This window comes from Macrotis lagotis, chromosome 1, assembly GCF_037893015.1.
Source record: "Macrotis lagotis isolate mMagLag1 chromosome 1, bilby.v1.9.chrom.fasta, whole genome shotgun sequence".
Lineage (NCBI taxonomy): Eukaryota > Metazoa > Chordata > Mammalia > Peramelemorphia > Peramelidae > Macrotis > Macrotis lagotis.
The window spans coordinates 447,856,643-447,872,495 of NC_133658.1; the positions used below are offsets into that span (position 1 = coordinate 447,856,643).

A 15,853-nucleotide genomic window follows, 5' to 3' on the forward strand; every position below is an offset into this window, starting at 1 on the left:
TTAAAAGTACTCTTCATTTTTCCCAATGCAAGTTCTGTGTCCAACTAGGATCTATTTTAGATATATGAACTTCCCTCATGTTGTAATTTGGATATTGGAAGTTTTCCATTGATTTGTTTTTTCTTGTATGAATAATTAAGTCACAGAATTATAGAATCACTTTAGAGTTGGAAAAGACCTCAATTAGTCCAACCCATGCTTGAAAAATCAATTTCTTATGCATCATTCTAACAAGTGTAAAACACTTTATATGAAACACTTCCAAGGAAAGGGAACCTTCTACTATCTGAGATAGCTCATTTCACTTATGGATAACTCTAATAAGAAAACATTTCTGAACATCAGGCCTAAATTTGTTCTTCTACTTACCATCCTACATATGTATTCTGGAGTCAAATAGAATAAATCCAATTCTTTTTAATGGGACATCTCTTTAAATTCCAGGAGAGGTAAAATGTGTCCCTTAGGTTTTCTGTTCTCAAGTTTTGATATTGTGGAGGAATAATCTATGGTTTTACCTCATTTCCTTCACTGTCCAACCACAAGCAATCAATGGCCTTCCAGAAAGATGATTTACAGAATTGAATATAATATGTAAGAAGTCAGGTAGCAGTACTCTTGTTCTCAGATGCTATGCCTCTCAAGACTTGTATTCAAGCTTGCATTCTCTATCTTGCTAAATTTCATTGTTGACTGATATTGAGCTGGCACATTCACTAAAATTATAATTTATAGACTTTCTATATGTCACATAATGCTAAATCATAATGGTCTTGTATATCTTTATCTACAGAAGAACTACAAACTGGTTTATAGTATTTCTTCTTCCATATAATAAGAATTTGTTGACTAGATTATATGACACAAAGTGGGAAAGAAATTTTGTTAATTTAATCAAAATTAATACCCAAGTAACTGGCTGTCTTTTACCTGTCTGTTGATTTGATTAAGATAGTTAAATGTCAGTCCTTCACTTAACTAAATAATGGATAGACAGAAGATGTGATCTATCAGAAGATTTTTAGGGATGAGATAGTATCTGTTTGGAATAATTTAGATATACTCTTACCCAGAAACACAGAAATAACCTGGATAAAATTTTTTAGATTATGTCCCAGTTCACAATTTGTATTTTTTTGCTTTAGTTTGGAACCTTGTTTAATTGTAGCATATTATGTAGCATACAATGTCACCATTAGTACTCATTATTATGAGTAATATGCCTAGAACTGAATAATCTACTCTAAAAATTGCTAAACTAACTTTTTTACAGATGAAAATTTCATGGGGATGGACTGGATTTGCTTAATATTGGAAATGCCTAATATTATTTATAAACAGTTTCTTCCTTGACAAAAGTTAACTATGCTTACCACAGAATCAAGGAAAATGGCTTACTAAGGCAGGATTAAGGGAAGGAGGAGAAGCCCACAAGTGTTATAGAAAAGAGAGTGAAGCTCTTTATTTTTAATTTAATATTCTTACAGGGATGGAAAAATAAGCAACTACAATCTCAGCTACCATGAAGATAGAGAGTAGGGGAGGTCCACTAATGGTAGAAATTGCTACAGTAACACAAGGAAAGTTGAGAAACAACCCTGGATACAGAGACAAAAGGGGTATGAAGCTAGCTGTTCTGAAGTACTCCTTACCAGCTGCTCCTTGAGAGTAAAGTTTTTGTAAGAGTAGGTCCAAATGAGAGTCAGGTTGGATGTCAGTATTATTTTTATCATGCTTAGTTCTGGGAAAGCCAGAATAATTAATCTAGCTAAACTCATTGAGATATGAGCAGAGTTTGATAGCAATTTCTGTAATTGGCAGTGGTCTTGGGGTTCTGTTATTCTTGGTCTTTGTTTATGAGTAAATTTTAATTCCTTGGGCTCTTTTCGCATTGAGTTTGAAGCAAATGTATGTGGTTTGTTTACTTAGGGGATCAAATTGGGGGAATACTTGGTTTCTTAGGATCAGAGAGGGCACCAACCAATGTATGAAATACCTACATCACTGTACCTGGATTCCTGGAATTGATAAACTTAAGGTCTTTGCAACCTGACCAGCAGCAATAAGTGAATTGGTACTTGATGTTCTCACAGAGATTATATATTTGAGTCTTTAAAAAGGTCTTTCAGAGGTATGGATTCAGTTGAATCTGGCCTCTTCTTCCCCTTTCTGACTTAGAGAAACTATGACAAAAGTATTTGACTATGTGTAGTTATTGTATTAGATAAACCTTTTAAATTGCATTTTGTTATATTTCAAAGGTGTCCATTTATCCAGGATCTGTGAAAATGTTTTTGACTCCAGCTCCCCCTAAATTCTCTGCTCCAGTATTTCTCATAAGGCAAACCTTATATCCACAATATGAGGTAATATACTAAAAAATTCTCATAATACTTTGGAAAGCAAATTCAACATTAATGACTAGACTAAAAAGCATTTATACTCTATGTGCTAAAACATCATAATTAAATGTGAACTTTGTATTGTTTCTGAATGGTGTTACTGTAAATTAACAAATAAGAAATAACAGTCTCCACAATTAAGAAGTATAAGCTAAAGAACTGTTGGCAATTGAATGATTTTTTTTTAAAAAATGTATCTCTTGAATATTTCATCTGTTTTAACCTTATCTAAACTGCCAGGATAAAGATATTAGGGCTTTTATGTTCAAAAATATTCAGTTATTTTGGATGGTTTTCCTAAATTAACCTAAGAGGGTCTTCATAAAATCCTGAGAACTTTAAATCTTTATTTTATCTGTCTATCTATCTATCTATCTATCTATCTATCTATCTATCTATCTAGTAGAGACAACCTATACATTGAATCCAAAAGGAAACTTATTAAAATTTATGTTGACTACTATTCATTTTTTAGTTACTTGAAGTTCTATAATAAATAAAATTACTATTATAGAAGAAAAGGTTAAAATTTTGTCCTATGGCTGATCAAACTGAAGTCCCTAATCAAACATGAGAAAATTTAAGTTTGTCTTTAAGTGCCATGTAAGGATTATTTCTATTTTTTTTAGGTTTCTATTTCTGATAATCTACATTTTCGAGATTAAAAAGTTCAAAAGCTTTTGGGAGGCCATATGAGGAAATTGCATACTCATTCCTGTGATGGTGTAATATTTTGCTCTTGAGATACATCAGTATAGGAAAACAATGGATGCTGTTGAAATGGAATGATATATATTTATAATTGATGTGTACTCTTCCTGTGATTCAAGACAATTTATTTTGGGATATTTTACATGATTATGCTGTATGTAGATGAGTGGACATCAACTGGATAACTCACTTACTCCTATAATCTTCCCAATAAATTATTGTTTTGTGATCATCAACTGATATTTAATATTCAATATAAAATCAACTGACATTGATCATGAATGTAGCTGAAATTGTAATCATTGTTGAATAATTGATTCTGAACTCTTCGTTTCTGACCTAACAAAGATGTTTTTAGTCTTTGAGGTTGAGTATATTTTCTAGCTATGACTAGTCAATGTATATTGGAATGAGAAGACAAAAGATACAATGATGGTTTTTCAGAATTGAAAGACAAATAGAGAATAGTTTCCGTACTGGGAGAAAATGTATAAAGTTAGAAGATTAACGAAAGTATAGTTAGAGTATGAGTTGTGATTAGAATATTTTGAAAACACATTGGTGTTTGTCTTTTTGTCCTTCATTGTCAAAGAAAACCAAAATGACATCACTATGTTACAAACACATTACAGTGTGTTGGACTGTGGATGATTAAACCAACATGAACTCAGAATGTCCACCACAGGTCAGGCACCAATAATTCATGTGAATACCTGGCATGATACTCTAAACTTACTCATTTCATGTTTCCTTTGAGCTGCTTCAATTCTTCCTTGCTCATAGAGCACAATACTCTCTCTGATGAGGGCACTCCATTCTGGGGGATAGGGGGGAGGAGGGTTCTGTGCCAATGTCTTCCATGCTACACAATCAATTCCAAAGTTATTAAGAGAGACCTTCAAGGTATCCATGTATCACTTCTTCGGACCCCCCTGTGAGCTCTTGCCCTCTGGGAATTCTCCATAAAACAGTCTTTTTGCCAAGCAGATTTCCCATGTTGTATGAGGCAAAGATTTAACTAGTTGCATTTAAATCCATTAAGCAAGTACTTTAACGAAAACTAAGTATATAAGTAGCAAGTGTATCAAAGTTTTAAAGGAGTGAATTGAAAAAGATACTATCAAAAGCATACTTGACTCTAAACATTGACAATCTTTGTAGTCGTCTCTACTTAAGGATTTTGCTCTGTGATAATTATGATTATCAGATAAAATTATTAAAATAACTTGTAAAAAATTTTTAAATCATGTTCATATTGGTCATATACATATCTGATCATTATTAACTTAATATTAACTTAAGAAAGATGTTTCATGTTTTCTTTTAGGAAGTATTAAGAAAGGTATTAAAACTGCACAGGTTCATTAATTCAGCAATACATGGAAGAGCTCATAGGAAGTGACAGGCACTTCCTACAAGTAAGGTTCATTTTGTTCCCTCAGTTAAACTGTTAAGAAACAAGAGAGATATAAAAAGGGGAAAATCTCCTCTTAGGTTTTTTTTTTTTCATTTTTATGTAGCTTGTCTTCTCTCTAAGAGGGAGAAAGAAACATGTAGAAGTTTGGATCATCTTTGAAAACACAGGAAACTGCAGCCTTTGATGAAAAGACAAAGGAAACAATATCAAAGCTTAAGCATAGTTATAAGAAATCTCTTAAAAATAAGTGTGGAATTTGAAAAACAACTTAATTTAAGATCATTATAAATTGGAAACCATAGACAGAAAATTATATATCTATATCTATTATATATCTATATAATTATAAATACTGTAAGTCAAAATCAGGAGAATTTGCTATAAATATTTCTCTTTCATAGTGAACATTTTCCCTTTCTATAAAAAAATTTAGATATATTATTCTAATGTAGTTTTTCTACTTAAAAATATCATTTTTAAACTATTTTCACATTTAGCACCACATCATTTCTTTACTCTATTCCATTCCTTTCTCCCAAGCCCTTAAAAACTTTTCTATTTCAGTTTATTCATTTATATTCTTTCTGTTTCTTGACTTTTGATTGTGACTAAATACTGTTAAACTAAAAGTCATGTTTCTCTGACAATTTTAAATCATTGAAATGAAGAAATAATGAACTTATTTATTAAAGTGATCCTAATTAGAACAGTGAACCATAAAATAAGTTAATAACCTTTTCTCTTTTATTACAGAGTAGTTGTACATTTAAGTATGTGATGGAAAAGCAGTTTTCTGAGAGTCGAGATAGTTTTTTCACAAAGGAAAAAGAGAGAATGCTGGTAAGTGTAATTTATGGAAACAAATTATGCAAAAAAATCATAGAAATATTTAACATACAATTTAATTCCTTTCGATTCATAATAGATTATCTACATTTTCCATAAACTGGTTGGTATTAATAAATCTTAAACTATTAATATCACTATTTAAGTGATATTATTATTACTATTGCTATTATTAACATTTTCTCAGTCTTCTCATCTTTTTTGATGGAGTTCAGAAAGAAAGGATTGGCATATAGAGTTAAAAGCTGCAGAGAGGATGATAGGGATTACCTCATTCTGTTCCCCATGGTTTTAATTTCTTCCAGTAGTTTTCTATGTTTTGAAAACCTTTTATTCCTTGTAGTTTGGAGACAGAGAATTTATTATGACAACACTTATCAAAAACATTGTTCTTTGTCTTCCAGTTTATATGGTAATGTTACATATTCCTCATAGAAACTCCATAAAATATCTAGAAATGACTCCAGAATTTTAAAAAATCAAAAGAAATAGAAGTTAATTCTTCTCCAGAATTCTCTCCAGAATTGCAAAAGAAGGTAGAAACCAAGAGAGGTGCAGAGTACACTAGAGAAGCTAGCTCTCTCAGAGGTGAAATGAGGCTCCTGCTTAGAAAGCCAGCATGATCTAGGGCAGTAGTGTCAAATTCAAACAGTCTCACATGAACTTACAAAAACGCAAATTAACATGATCTATGTTGTATTTTTATTATTTTGTTAAACATTTCCCAATTCAATTCTAATCTGGTTCAAACCATACTGGGGAGTTTTGCAGACCATAAGATACCTCTGACCAAGGGTAAAATAATCAGAAGTCAGCAGAGGTAGAGAGAAGTGCTACACTGGAGAAGGAAAGCATATGTTCCTATAAATGGCCTGGAGTTATCTAAAACACCAAATAAGGGAATCATAAGCCATCATAAGCTTCAGTAATCAGAAACTCACATTTAGAGCTGACTGGATGAATAGAAGCAGGAGCAAAATTGGCTCCCTTAGGTCACTCCTAAGGGTCTAGATATATTCTTTCTAACACTGGAAACCACAGCAAGAGCACAAAATAATCTCAGAGCCTGAGCAACAGTGCCAGACATGGCCAGAGATGCCAATGGCCTGAGACAGGTATGATCTCTAACAACTTCCTGGAGGCCACAATGAAAGACTGAACTAACTCCCAATTGAGGATTAGATGAGAAAAGTCTGTCTGAAGTTAGAACCTGCAGTAAAATACCAGGATACTGGAGCAGAAAACAGAATTAAGGCAAAGGGTGCAACTTAATAACAGATACCTTATCCATACTAGCAGTGGCCTAATGAGGGGATATGATAAAGACTATCTAACTCATCTAAGAATATTAGAGGGGATTGGTCCAAGAATGAATTTGGAAACCAAGAATTGAAACTGAAAATGTGAGTAAACAATAAAACACCAAATATAATGAAGAAATTATGTGAAGTGAGAGAAGCCAGAGAGATAAACACAAGGGAAAAGCATGACTCTAACAAAATGACTTTGATCACAAGGACTAAAAAGTAGATAATGAAGAGAGAGATTAAAAAATGAAATAAGTTGGGGAAGAAAACTGAAAAAATAAATAGCTAAGAAGAGAAGGGGAAAATAACATGTCTCATCTCTACTTCTTTACCACCTTCATTCCTGACTCTCTAGACTTGCCCACCTCCTAACAGCCTTCTTACCCTGGAAGTGCCTCTATGTCCTCTGATCAGTGGGCCCAGGACCATTTCATAAAGTGCCCAAGGCTATGCATATTCACTTCTTTCCTGAAAACTTTATTAAAATGTCATTTTAAAAAACTAATCAAGAATCATGAGTGGCTGGAATGAAATCTATTACTCTTTAAGCAATTAAGCAAATGCAAAAAAAAGCAGGAGAAGCAATTGTGATCTGACAAAAATCACTGCAAATAGACATTGATAAAAAAATAGAATCTTTATAAAAGTATAATAGACAATGAAATTAAATCAGTGAGTAATATAATTGAGCTAAATAATAATCCCAGAAAAGGGTAACCAAACAAATAATAAAGGTATTCTCAGAGAAAAATACCCAAGATCCAAAATGTTTATAAGTGACTTCTACAAAAATTCAAAGTAAAATTATTTCTAACATTATATAAATTGCTTGTAAAAATGGTGAAAGAAAGTATAATATAAAACTATGAGCCAAACATTATTTTGATATATAAACTAAGAAAAGACAAAGCAGAGAAGGAAGAATATAACTAATATCTCTAGAGATAATAATTAATACAACTAATATTTGATAATAGCCAAAATGCTACATTCCTATATTTTCAAATAATTATTCATTATTACTAGGTTAATTTTTTTGTTAGATATGAGGAATTGATTCAGTGTTGGTAATACTGTAAACATAATGGACCACATTAATAACATTGAAAAGTTACAACTATTGACTTAAGTATACCCATAATTGTAGAAAAAGATTTAATAAAACACAACTCCTTTGTATGTTAAAAAAAACTATTGAAAGCATTTGAATATATAATATTATTTAATATGATAAATAGCATTCATATAAAACCAAAATATATAATCATCAATAAATAAGATCAGGAATATAGCAAAGATTTCCCTTTTCATCAACATTATTTAATATAATGTTATAATTCTAGCTATAGAAATAAAACAAAAAGAAATTGTCAAATAAACACAGGCACAGAGGAAACATAATTACCTTTTTTTTGAAGATGATCTACAACTAAAAAAATGTTGAAAACAGTGTCTTGAAAAAGTAGATGAATTTAAATAAATCCACAAAAAACATAAGGGTTTCTTTATATTACCTAAAAAACCCCAGAAGTCATTTTAAATAACTAAAAAACCTGTGTAATATTTGGAAGTCTATTTACCAACTGAGGTTTTATACAGATACAATCATAAAAACACTACTTTAAACTTTAGACACTTCTAAATAATCAGAGAGATATTCATTGCGTATATTTAATATGTTTTACATATAGTCACATCTAAATGCAGCTCATGGAAGGTATTGATAGATATTTCTGATTCTATATTTGAATCATTCCAATATAATAAAAATGAACGCATTACCAAAAATAAAAATTATACCATGAACAAATTAGGAAAAAGGGAAGGAGATAACTATATGAGGAAAGAATTGTGGATCCAAAAAAGAATGGAAAATATCAACTTGGCATAAAATGAACGGTGTTGATTACAGAATTTAAAAGTTTTTGCAGTGGAATCAATTTGAAGGGAAAATAAAGAGTTAGTAAACTGAAAATTTTTTATCTTTATAACAAACTTTTCTTGATAAATTCTCAATATCTAAGGCATAAAGGGAATTCATTCAAATATATAAGAAATAAATAATTGATAAAAAGAAATACTAATAATAAATGATCAAAGGAACTGAATAGGTAGTTTTCAAAAGAAGAAAGGCAAGCTCTCTTCAACTGCATGAAAAAAAGTCCACCAATCACTATCACATCCATAAGATTGACAAAAATCACACTAAAAATGAAAATGCAAAAGTTGAAGAGTGTGAAGAGACCCATTAATGCACTCATGAAGTATGTGTTGGCATCTCAGGTTTTATATGTTTAAGATATAGTCACATCTAAATGCAGCTCATGGAGGTTATTGATAGATATTTCTGATTCTACCCCTTTCCAAGAGATACTATGACTGCTGATTTGAAAGGAATAGGGGAGGAAAAAAATCCTCCTGTGGATCATTCATTTCTCCTGTCTCTGAGAAGTTGACTGGACTGGAATTATAACTATTTGCTCCCCTAAATACTGCTGGGCCAAGGCACTATTAGTTCATAATAAAAAGCTAACCTCTTTATCTCTCTAAGGTTACCTCAACCTTATACTTGCAGACCTGTTCCTTTCCACCAATGAAGTTATACAAAAGACCATCATAAATAATGAATAATGTGTAAATCCATTTATCCAAGCAAATAACAAATAGAAATTAGAATATATCAGAATATAAACAGAGAGATTGAATTCTTTAACTCAGAAAGAGATGAGATAGTATAAGCAATGGATAGAACACTGGCCCTGGAGGCCCTGGAGGCCCTGGAGCACCTGAGTTTAAATGCAGTCTCAGACACTTAATAGTTACTTTACTGTGACTTGGGCAAGTCACTTAACCCCATTGTCTAGCAAAATAAAAAAAGCCCAACAACAACAACAACAACAACAAAAAGAAAAACAAAGAGATAAGATATCAGCTCTACCTAGAGAGGGACCTTGATCTCACCAAATAAGATATTCCTTGAAGTCTTTAGGAAGACAAAACTGAAAATCAGAGACACCTTACCTAACTTCTCCTACTTGTCATGTCTTTGTGTTGCCTCCTCCTATCAGCATTGATTCCCTGAGAGGGTCTGGAATCACTGATATATCTCTCCTCTTGGAGAGGAATGAAAAATGTTTCTTCTTTCCAAAGTTCTCATACCAACTCAACTCCATATATATATGTGTGTATATATATATACATACATATATATATATATATATATGTATATAAAGTGTCTCAGCATTCTCTCCACCAATTTGAAGTTATGCATATGCAGCCAGTAAAAATGATTTTATAGAGTGGCTTGAAACCTAGTTTACACACTATTGAAGATGTGAAGTAGGAAGAACCATGACAATTTATATACATTGACAAATGATATACAATGAATACAAAATTAAAAGAAATAAATCCTTTAAAAAACTTAAGAACTTTAATACTAATCTTACACAACTTCAGAAGACTGAAGTTTAGTGGTTTAATGGAGAGTATGCTGAACTTGGAGTTAGGAAAGCCTGAATTCTGCCTCAGATACTGTGCATTCCTGGGCAAATTACTTAACCTCTCAGTCTTATTTTTCTCATCTGATTCTCTTGGCCAGTTTGTTGAATTCTCAAAGAAATTTAGTGGTTTGTATTGTTAAGATGGAAATTTATCATCTATTAGTTCAGAAAGAATAGTTTTGTTTCAGATCCTACCTCCAGTCCTATGAGACCACTGAATCTCTCCATTCTCAAAACAGTTCTCCTCTATCAAAATCTTCTCACACTATTGAAATTACAAGTTTGACTGAAACAACAGCAACAAAAAAAGACCAAGCAAAACAAAAACTGTTAATTTTTTTATGATATATACTTAGACAGTAGCAAGAGACAAATCCTTTTAAAATGATGCTCAACTTGGTTGAATTTTCAAGGAAATTTGGGGAGTTGGGTTGTTTGTATGGAAATTTATCATAGTATAGGAATAGCTTCTCTTGTATAATTATAGTCACTTGATTGTTTCCAGTAGTTACTAACATTTTATAACTTATAATGTTATGCTGTGTAGTTTTCAGATTTTCTTTGCATAATCTGCAAAAATCTAAGTCAGGTTTCTTAGGAAATCACCTTTCTCTCATTTTTTTAGTGTCAGTGACCTGATTCTGAAGTAAGCCATGCTTTTAATTCTATATAACATTCTATATTACTTATATTTATACTCTATAGAGTAGCTTATAGTTAAATAATAACTACCAACTTCTCTCCCATTTATGTATATAACAACTAAATTTTACAACTTAATTTTAACATTCTAACTCTTAGTTTGGATTAGTGGTGCCCTTGTTAGTCTGTCACGTTTATGCTATAAAACATTTTCCTTCCATAGAACCTAGAAATGAACAATAATTTCTTTCCTAGGTAAGATATTTTATTCCATTTAACAGGTAAATCAGCTAAAATAATTTTAAAAATTTAAGTATTTTTATAATGCCATTTGCAATAATCCACAAAGAGTATATTCTGGCAAATATTGTTAAGGTAATATTTTCAGAATGTGCTTGGGCACAGTGCCTGGAACACAGTCCTATATAAATGTTAGCTATTATTATTATTATTAAATATTCTATTTGTATTTAGAATCTATATATATATTAAATATCTATGAGGCAGCAGTGGTGTAGAAAATCAAGAACTGACCTAGGAGCCAAGAAAAACTGGATGCCAGTTCAGTCCCTAACATGTTTAGATGCATGACCACTCTGAGCAAGTCATTTAATTTCTCCCTATTCTAGACAACTTTCTAAGACTTTAAATTATATAAATGTTAACCTGCTTTACAAAGGGAGTTTTCTCACCAGGTTTTCCTTATATCAGTGAAATCACAGGTCCAGTCCTTGAAAGTATAAAGTTATCTGTGAGATTCAGTTTTATCAGCCAGCTTAAAATTTTCATTTTATATTTTACAGGCAAAGTTAATAATTAGAAAAAGCAAATCTCTATCAAATATGAAAACTGCTGATACAGAGGTTCAGGTACAGTACTTTTAATTAACAATTTCATAATTTTTCCATGTGTTTTTAAGTTTAATTTTCTTTTTTCAACTAACAAAAAACTGTTTTACTCTCTCCATCTCACTTTTCCTTTCCACTCCTCCTCTCCAGGAAGAGAAAGAAAGAATGAAAGAAAGGAAGGAAGAAAGGAAGAAAATAAAAAACCTCATAACTTATATGGAAACTAAAATAAAACATATTCTTGCATTAGTCTTATCAAAAATTATATTCTTCATTCTATACCCTGAATCAATCATCTCTCTGTCAGGAGAGGAATAATGTTCTTCAGCTTTCCTCTGAAACTGTATTTGGTCATTGTTTGGATAAGATTGAAGTCATTTGAAGTTGTTTTTGTCTTTACAATGTTGTTTTATAAAATTGTTCTTCTAATTCTACTTACTTCTCTTTCCATCAATTCATTTAAGTCTTCCCAGGTTTTTGTCAAATCTTCACTTTCATAATTTCTTTTTAAAAATGTTTTTAAAATTAATTTTTATTTACGAATTTCTTTTTCCAATTATATGTAAAGATAGTTTTTAACATTTATTTTTGTCAAATTTTTCTCCCTTTCAATTTCCCTTTTCCACAACCCAAGATAGCAAGTAATTTGAAATAGATTATACAACATTTGTCATTTCTTAAAGGACAATAATGTTCTAATACAATTATATACTATAATTTTCAACTATCCCCCCAATCTATGAGTCCCCCTTAGTTTTTAGTTCTTAATCATCTCAAAAATAGTTTTATAAATTTTTCTTTGTTCTCTTTGGTGTATAGGCTATTCACAGTTAAGGCAATGATAGGTTTTTTTTCTTCCATTTATTTCCTTAGTATTTTTTTCAACTTTTGCTTAGACTATGGTGTTATGAGACTTTCTTCTTTCCCACCTACCCTAACTCCTTTTTTGTCTACTCTCACTCTAATTTTGAAATTTATTTCAATTATTGATAACCCTTCCTTTCTTCCTTCTCTCCTTTCTTCTTTCCTTTCCTTTTCTCTCCTTTCCCTTCTTCTCTCCATTCTTCCTTTCCTTTTTTCCTTCCCTTTATCCCCGCTCTTTCTCATTTATGAAATTCATTCAAAATCTTTCCTCATTTCCATCATTAAAATTTCTTACATTTGGGCAGCTAGGTGACCTGAGTTCAAATCTGACCTCAGACATTTAATAAGTGCCTAGCTGTATGACCTTGGGCAAGTCACTTAATCCCATTGCCTTAAATAATTACAAATTTTAAAAACTTATATTTGTTGAGTATCTTCTTACTTCACCTTTTCCTTAAAAGCTGTTCTTTGCTTTGATATCTTTATTCTTTTCCTTTACAGTAAATTTTGAAATGTTATTCAAAAGAATAATAGAATTCTTTGATTATGCCATAATCAGTACTCTCAAGTTTAGGTTCCATTTTTTTCCATGAGAATTATAGGATTTGTAGTTATGGACTAATATTACTATCTAGGGAAATATTGTATATTTTTATATTGATCAAAATTGGTAAACAAAGTCCAAGAAAGAAGGAAAAGAAGAGAAAGAGAATGAGTAAAAAAAAGTGGCAAGTATCAGACTTTCACTAGTTGTAACAGCAACAATATGAAGTAGATAGAAAGAAGCAAATCAGAGATAATTCACATTCCCAGTGCCTAATGAACAGACAAGTAAATAATTTCAGTGAACTAATGGAAAGAGAGATATTGGTCCTGAATGAATTGAATGTTCTCTCCCTACAAAGCTGGGAATGCTACCATGGTTTCCTCTTCTTTTTCTCTCTACATTTTTTCAGATGGAGCAGAAAATACAGTGTTTCCAAGTTTCCTATTAAGCTATTTCCTCCCATTGTTGATGATATTTTATAAATCTGACTTTTAAAAGATAATAGTTTATGGGCAGTTAGGTGGCACAGTGAATAGAGCATTGGCCCTTGGAGGTACCTGAGTTCAAATCCAGCCTCAGACACTTAATAATTACCTAGCTGTGTGGCCTTGAGCAAGCCACTTAACCTCATTGCCCTGCAAAAACCTAAAAAAGAAAAAGATAATAGTTTGTTATTATCATTCAATCCATCAACAAGCATTTATTAAGCATTTTCTATGTACTAGACATTGTGCTAAATGCTGAAAATACATGTTGCCCTCAATATAATGCAAACAACAATGTACAAACAATATATATATATATATATATATATATATATATATATATATATGATAAATTGGAGGATAATCTCAAGAGTCTCAGAGGGAAGAAATGAGTGTGTGTGTGTGTGTGTGTGTGTGTGTGTGTGTGTGTTTGTTGGGGGGAGGAGATTTTGGGAAAGTACTCTTTTTTTTTTTTCAAAATTTTTATTCCAGTTACATGCCAAAGCAAGTTTCAACATTTACTTCCAAAACTTTGAATTTGAAATTCCCTCCCTTCTTCCCACCCCATTCCCCCACATTGAGAAAGCAAGTTAATTGGTGTAGATTAAAAATGTGTTGTCATGAAACATGTTACTAGGTCATATTGGAAAAGTAGACATAACCTCTCCCTCCCAACAAATAAGGAGAAACTTCAAGAAAAAATAAAATTAAGGGGAAAAAAAGTATGTTTGTCTGTATTCAGACACAATCAGTCCACCTGAGAAATTGCTTCAATATCCCCCCCACCCTCTCCCATGACACTTCCCTCTTTTCTATCACCTATACCCCCTTTCTTTTCCCCTTTCTCCCATCCCTTTTCTCTCTTATTTTCACCCAGGGTGAGAAAGATTTCTATACCCAATTGATTGTATATGTTATTTCCTCTCTAAGCCATATCCAATGAAGACCCACTCACTCCTCATCTTTCCCCCTCTTCCACTTCATTGCAAAAGTTTTTCCTTGCCTTTTTTATACGAAATAAGTTATTACGTTCTACTTCTTCTTTCCCTTTCTCCCAGTACATTCCTTTCTTGCCCATTAACTCCATATTTTAAAACATGTTATAACTTCAAATTCAACTCCCTCCTTGGCCTTGTCTATATATGCTCCTCCTAACTGCTCTAATAAATGAGAAAGTTTATATGACTTTTCTATATCATCATCCCATGCAGGAATACAAGCAATTCAACATCACTGAGTCCCTCATAATTTGCCCTTCCCATCTACCCTGTGCTTCTCTTGAGTCTTGTACTTGAAAATCAAACTTTCTTTTCAGCTCTAGTTGTTTCATCAATTTGAAAGTCCTCTATTTCATTGAATATCCATTATTTCCCCTGAAAAGAATATGTTTAATTTTGTTGCATATTTGATTCTTAGTTGCAATCCAAACTCTTTTGCCTTCTGGAATATCATATTCCAAGCCCTATGAGCCCTTAATGTAGAAGTTGCTAAATCTTGTGTTATCCTGCCTATAGTCCCATGATAATTAAATATCATGTTTGTAATATTTTCTCCTTGATTTGGAAGTTCTGAAATTTGACTATAATATTCCTGGAAGTTTTCCTGGGATTTCTTTCAGGAGGTGATCAGTGGATTCTTTCAATTTCTATTTTCTATCAGGACAGGGTATTTTTTCTTAAATCATGACTTTCAGGTAGTCCATTAATTTTTAAATTATCTCTTCTGGATCTGTTTTCCAAGTCAGTTGTTTTTTCCAATGAGATATTTCACATTCTTTTTTGGTTTTTCATTCTTTCAGTTTTGTTTTATTGTTTCTTGATTTTTCACAAATTCATCTACTTCCCTTAGCTCCTTTCTACATGTGAAGGAATTATTTTCTTTAGAGAACTTTTGTATCTCATTTTCTATCTGGTCAATTCTGCTTTTTAAGGCATTCTTCTCCTCAGTGGTCTTTTGGACTGCTTTTTCCCCCTTTGATACAAACTGATTTTTAAGGTGTTATTTTCTTCAGTACTTTTTGTATCTTCTTCACCAAGCTGCTGACTTAGTTTTAATGATTTCCCACATAGCTCTTTTCTCTTCCCAATTTTTCCTCTTGATTTTCCTTACTTGATTTTCAAAATCTTTTTTTGAGCTCTTCCATAGCCTGAGATTAATTCCTATTTTTCTTGTAGGCTTTGGATACAGAAGTTTTGACCTTGTTATCTTCTGAGTGCATATTTTGATCCTCCATGGGACCAAAGTAATTTTCAATGATCAGATTTTTTTTCTAATATTGTTT

General features: G+C 31.7%; 1 protein-coding gene across 2 annotated transcripts in view; it reads left to right on the plus strand.

Moving 5' to 3' along the window:
- TTC6 (tetratricopeptide repeat domain 6) overlaps positions 1-15,853 on the plus strand; it is a 248,960-nt gene that overhangs the window by 66,323 nt on the left and 166,784 nt on the right. For both annotated transcript variants that reach the window (XM_074213416.1, XM_074213417.1), the window contains exons 8-10: positions 2,262-2,366; positions 5,284-5,370; positions 11,632-11,697. In XM_074213416.1, coding sequence (XP_074069517.1) covers positions 2,262-2,366; positions 5,284-5,370; positions 11,632-11,697 — 258 coding nt within the window. The remainder of the gene's footprint in view (positions 1-2,261; positions 2,367-5,283; positions 5,371-11,631; positions 11,698-15,853) is intronic.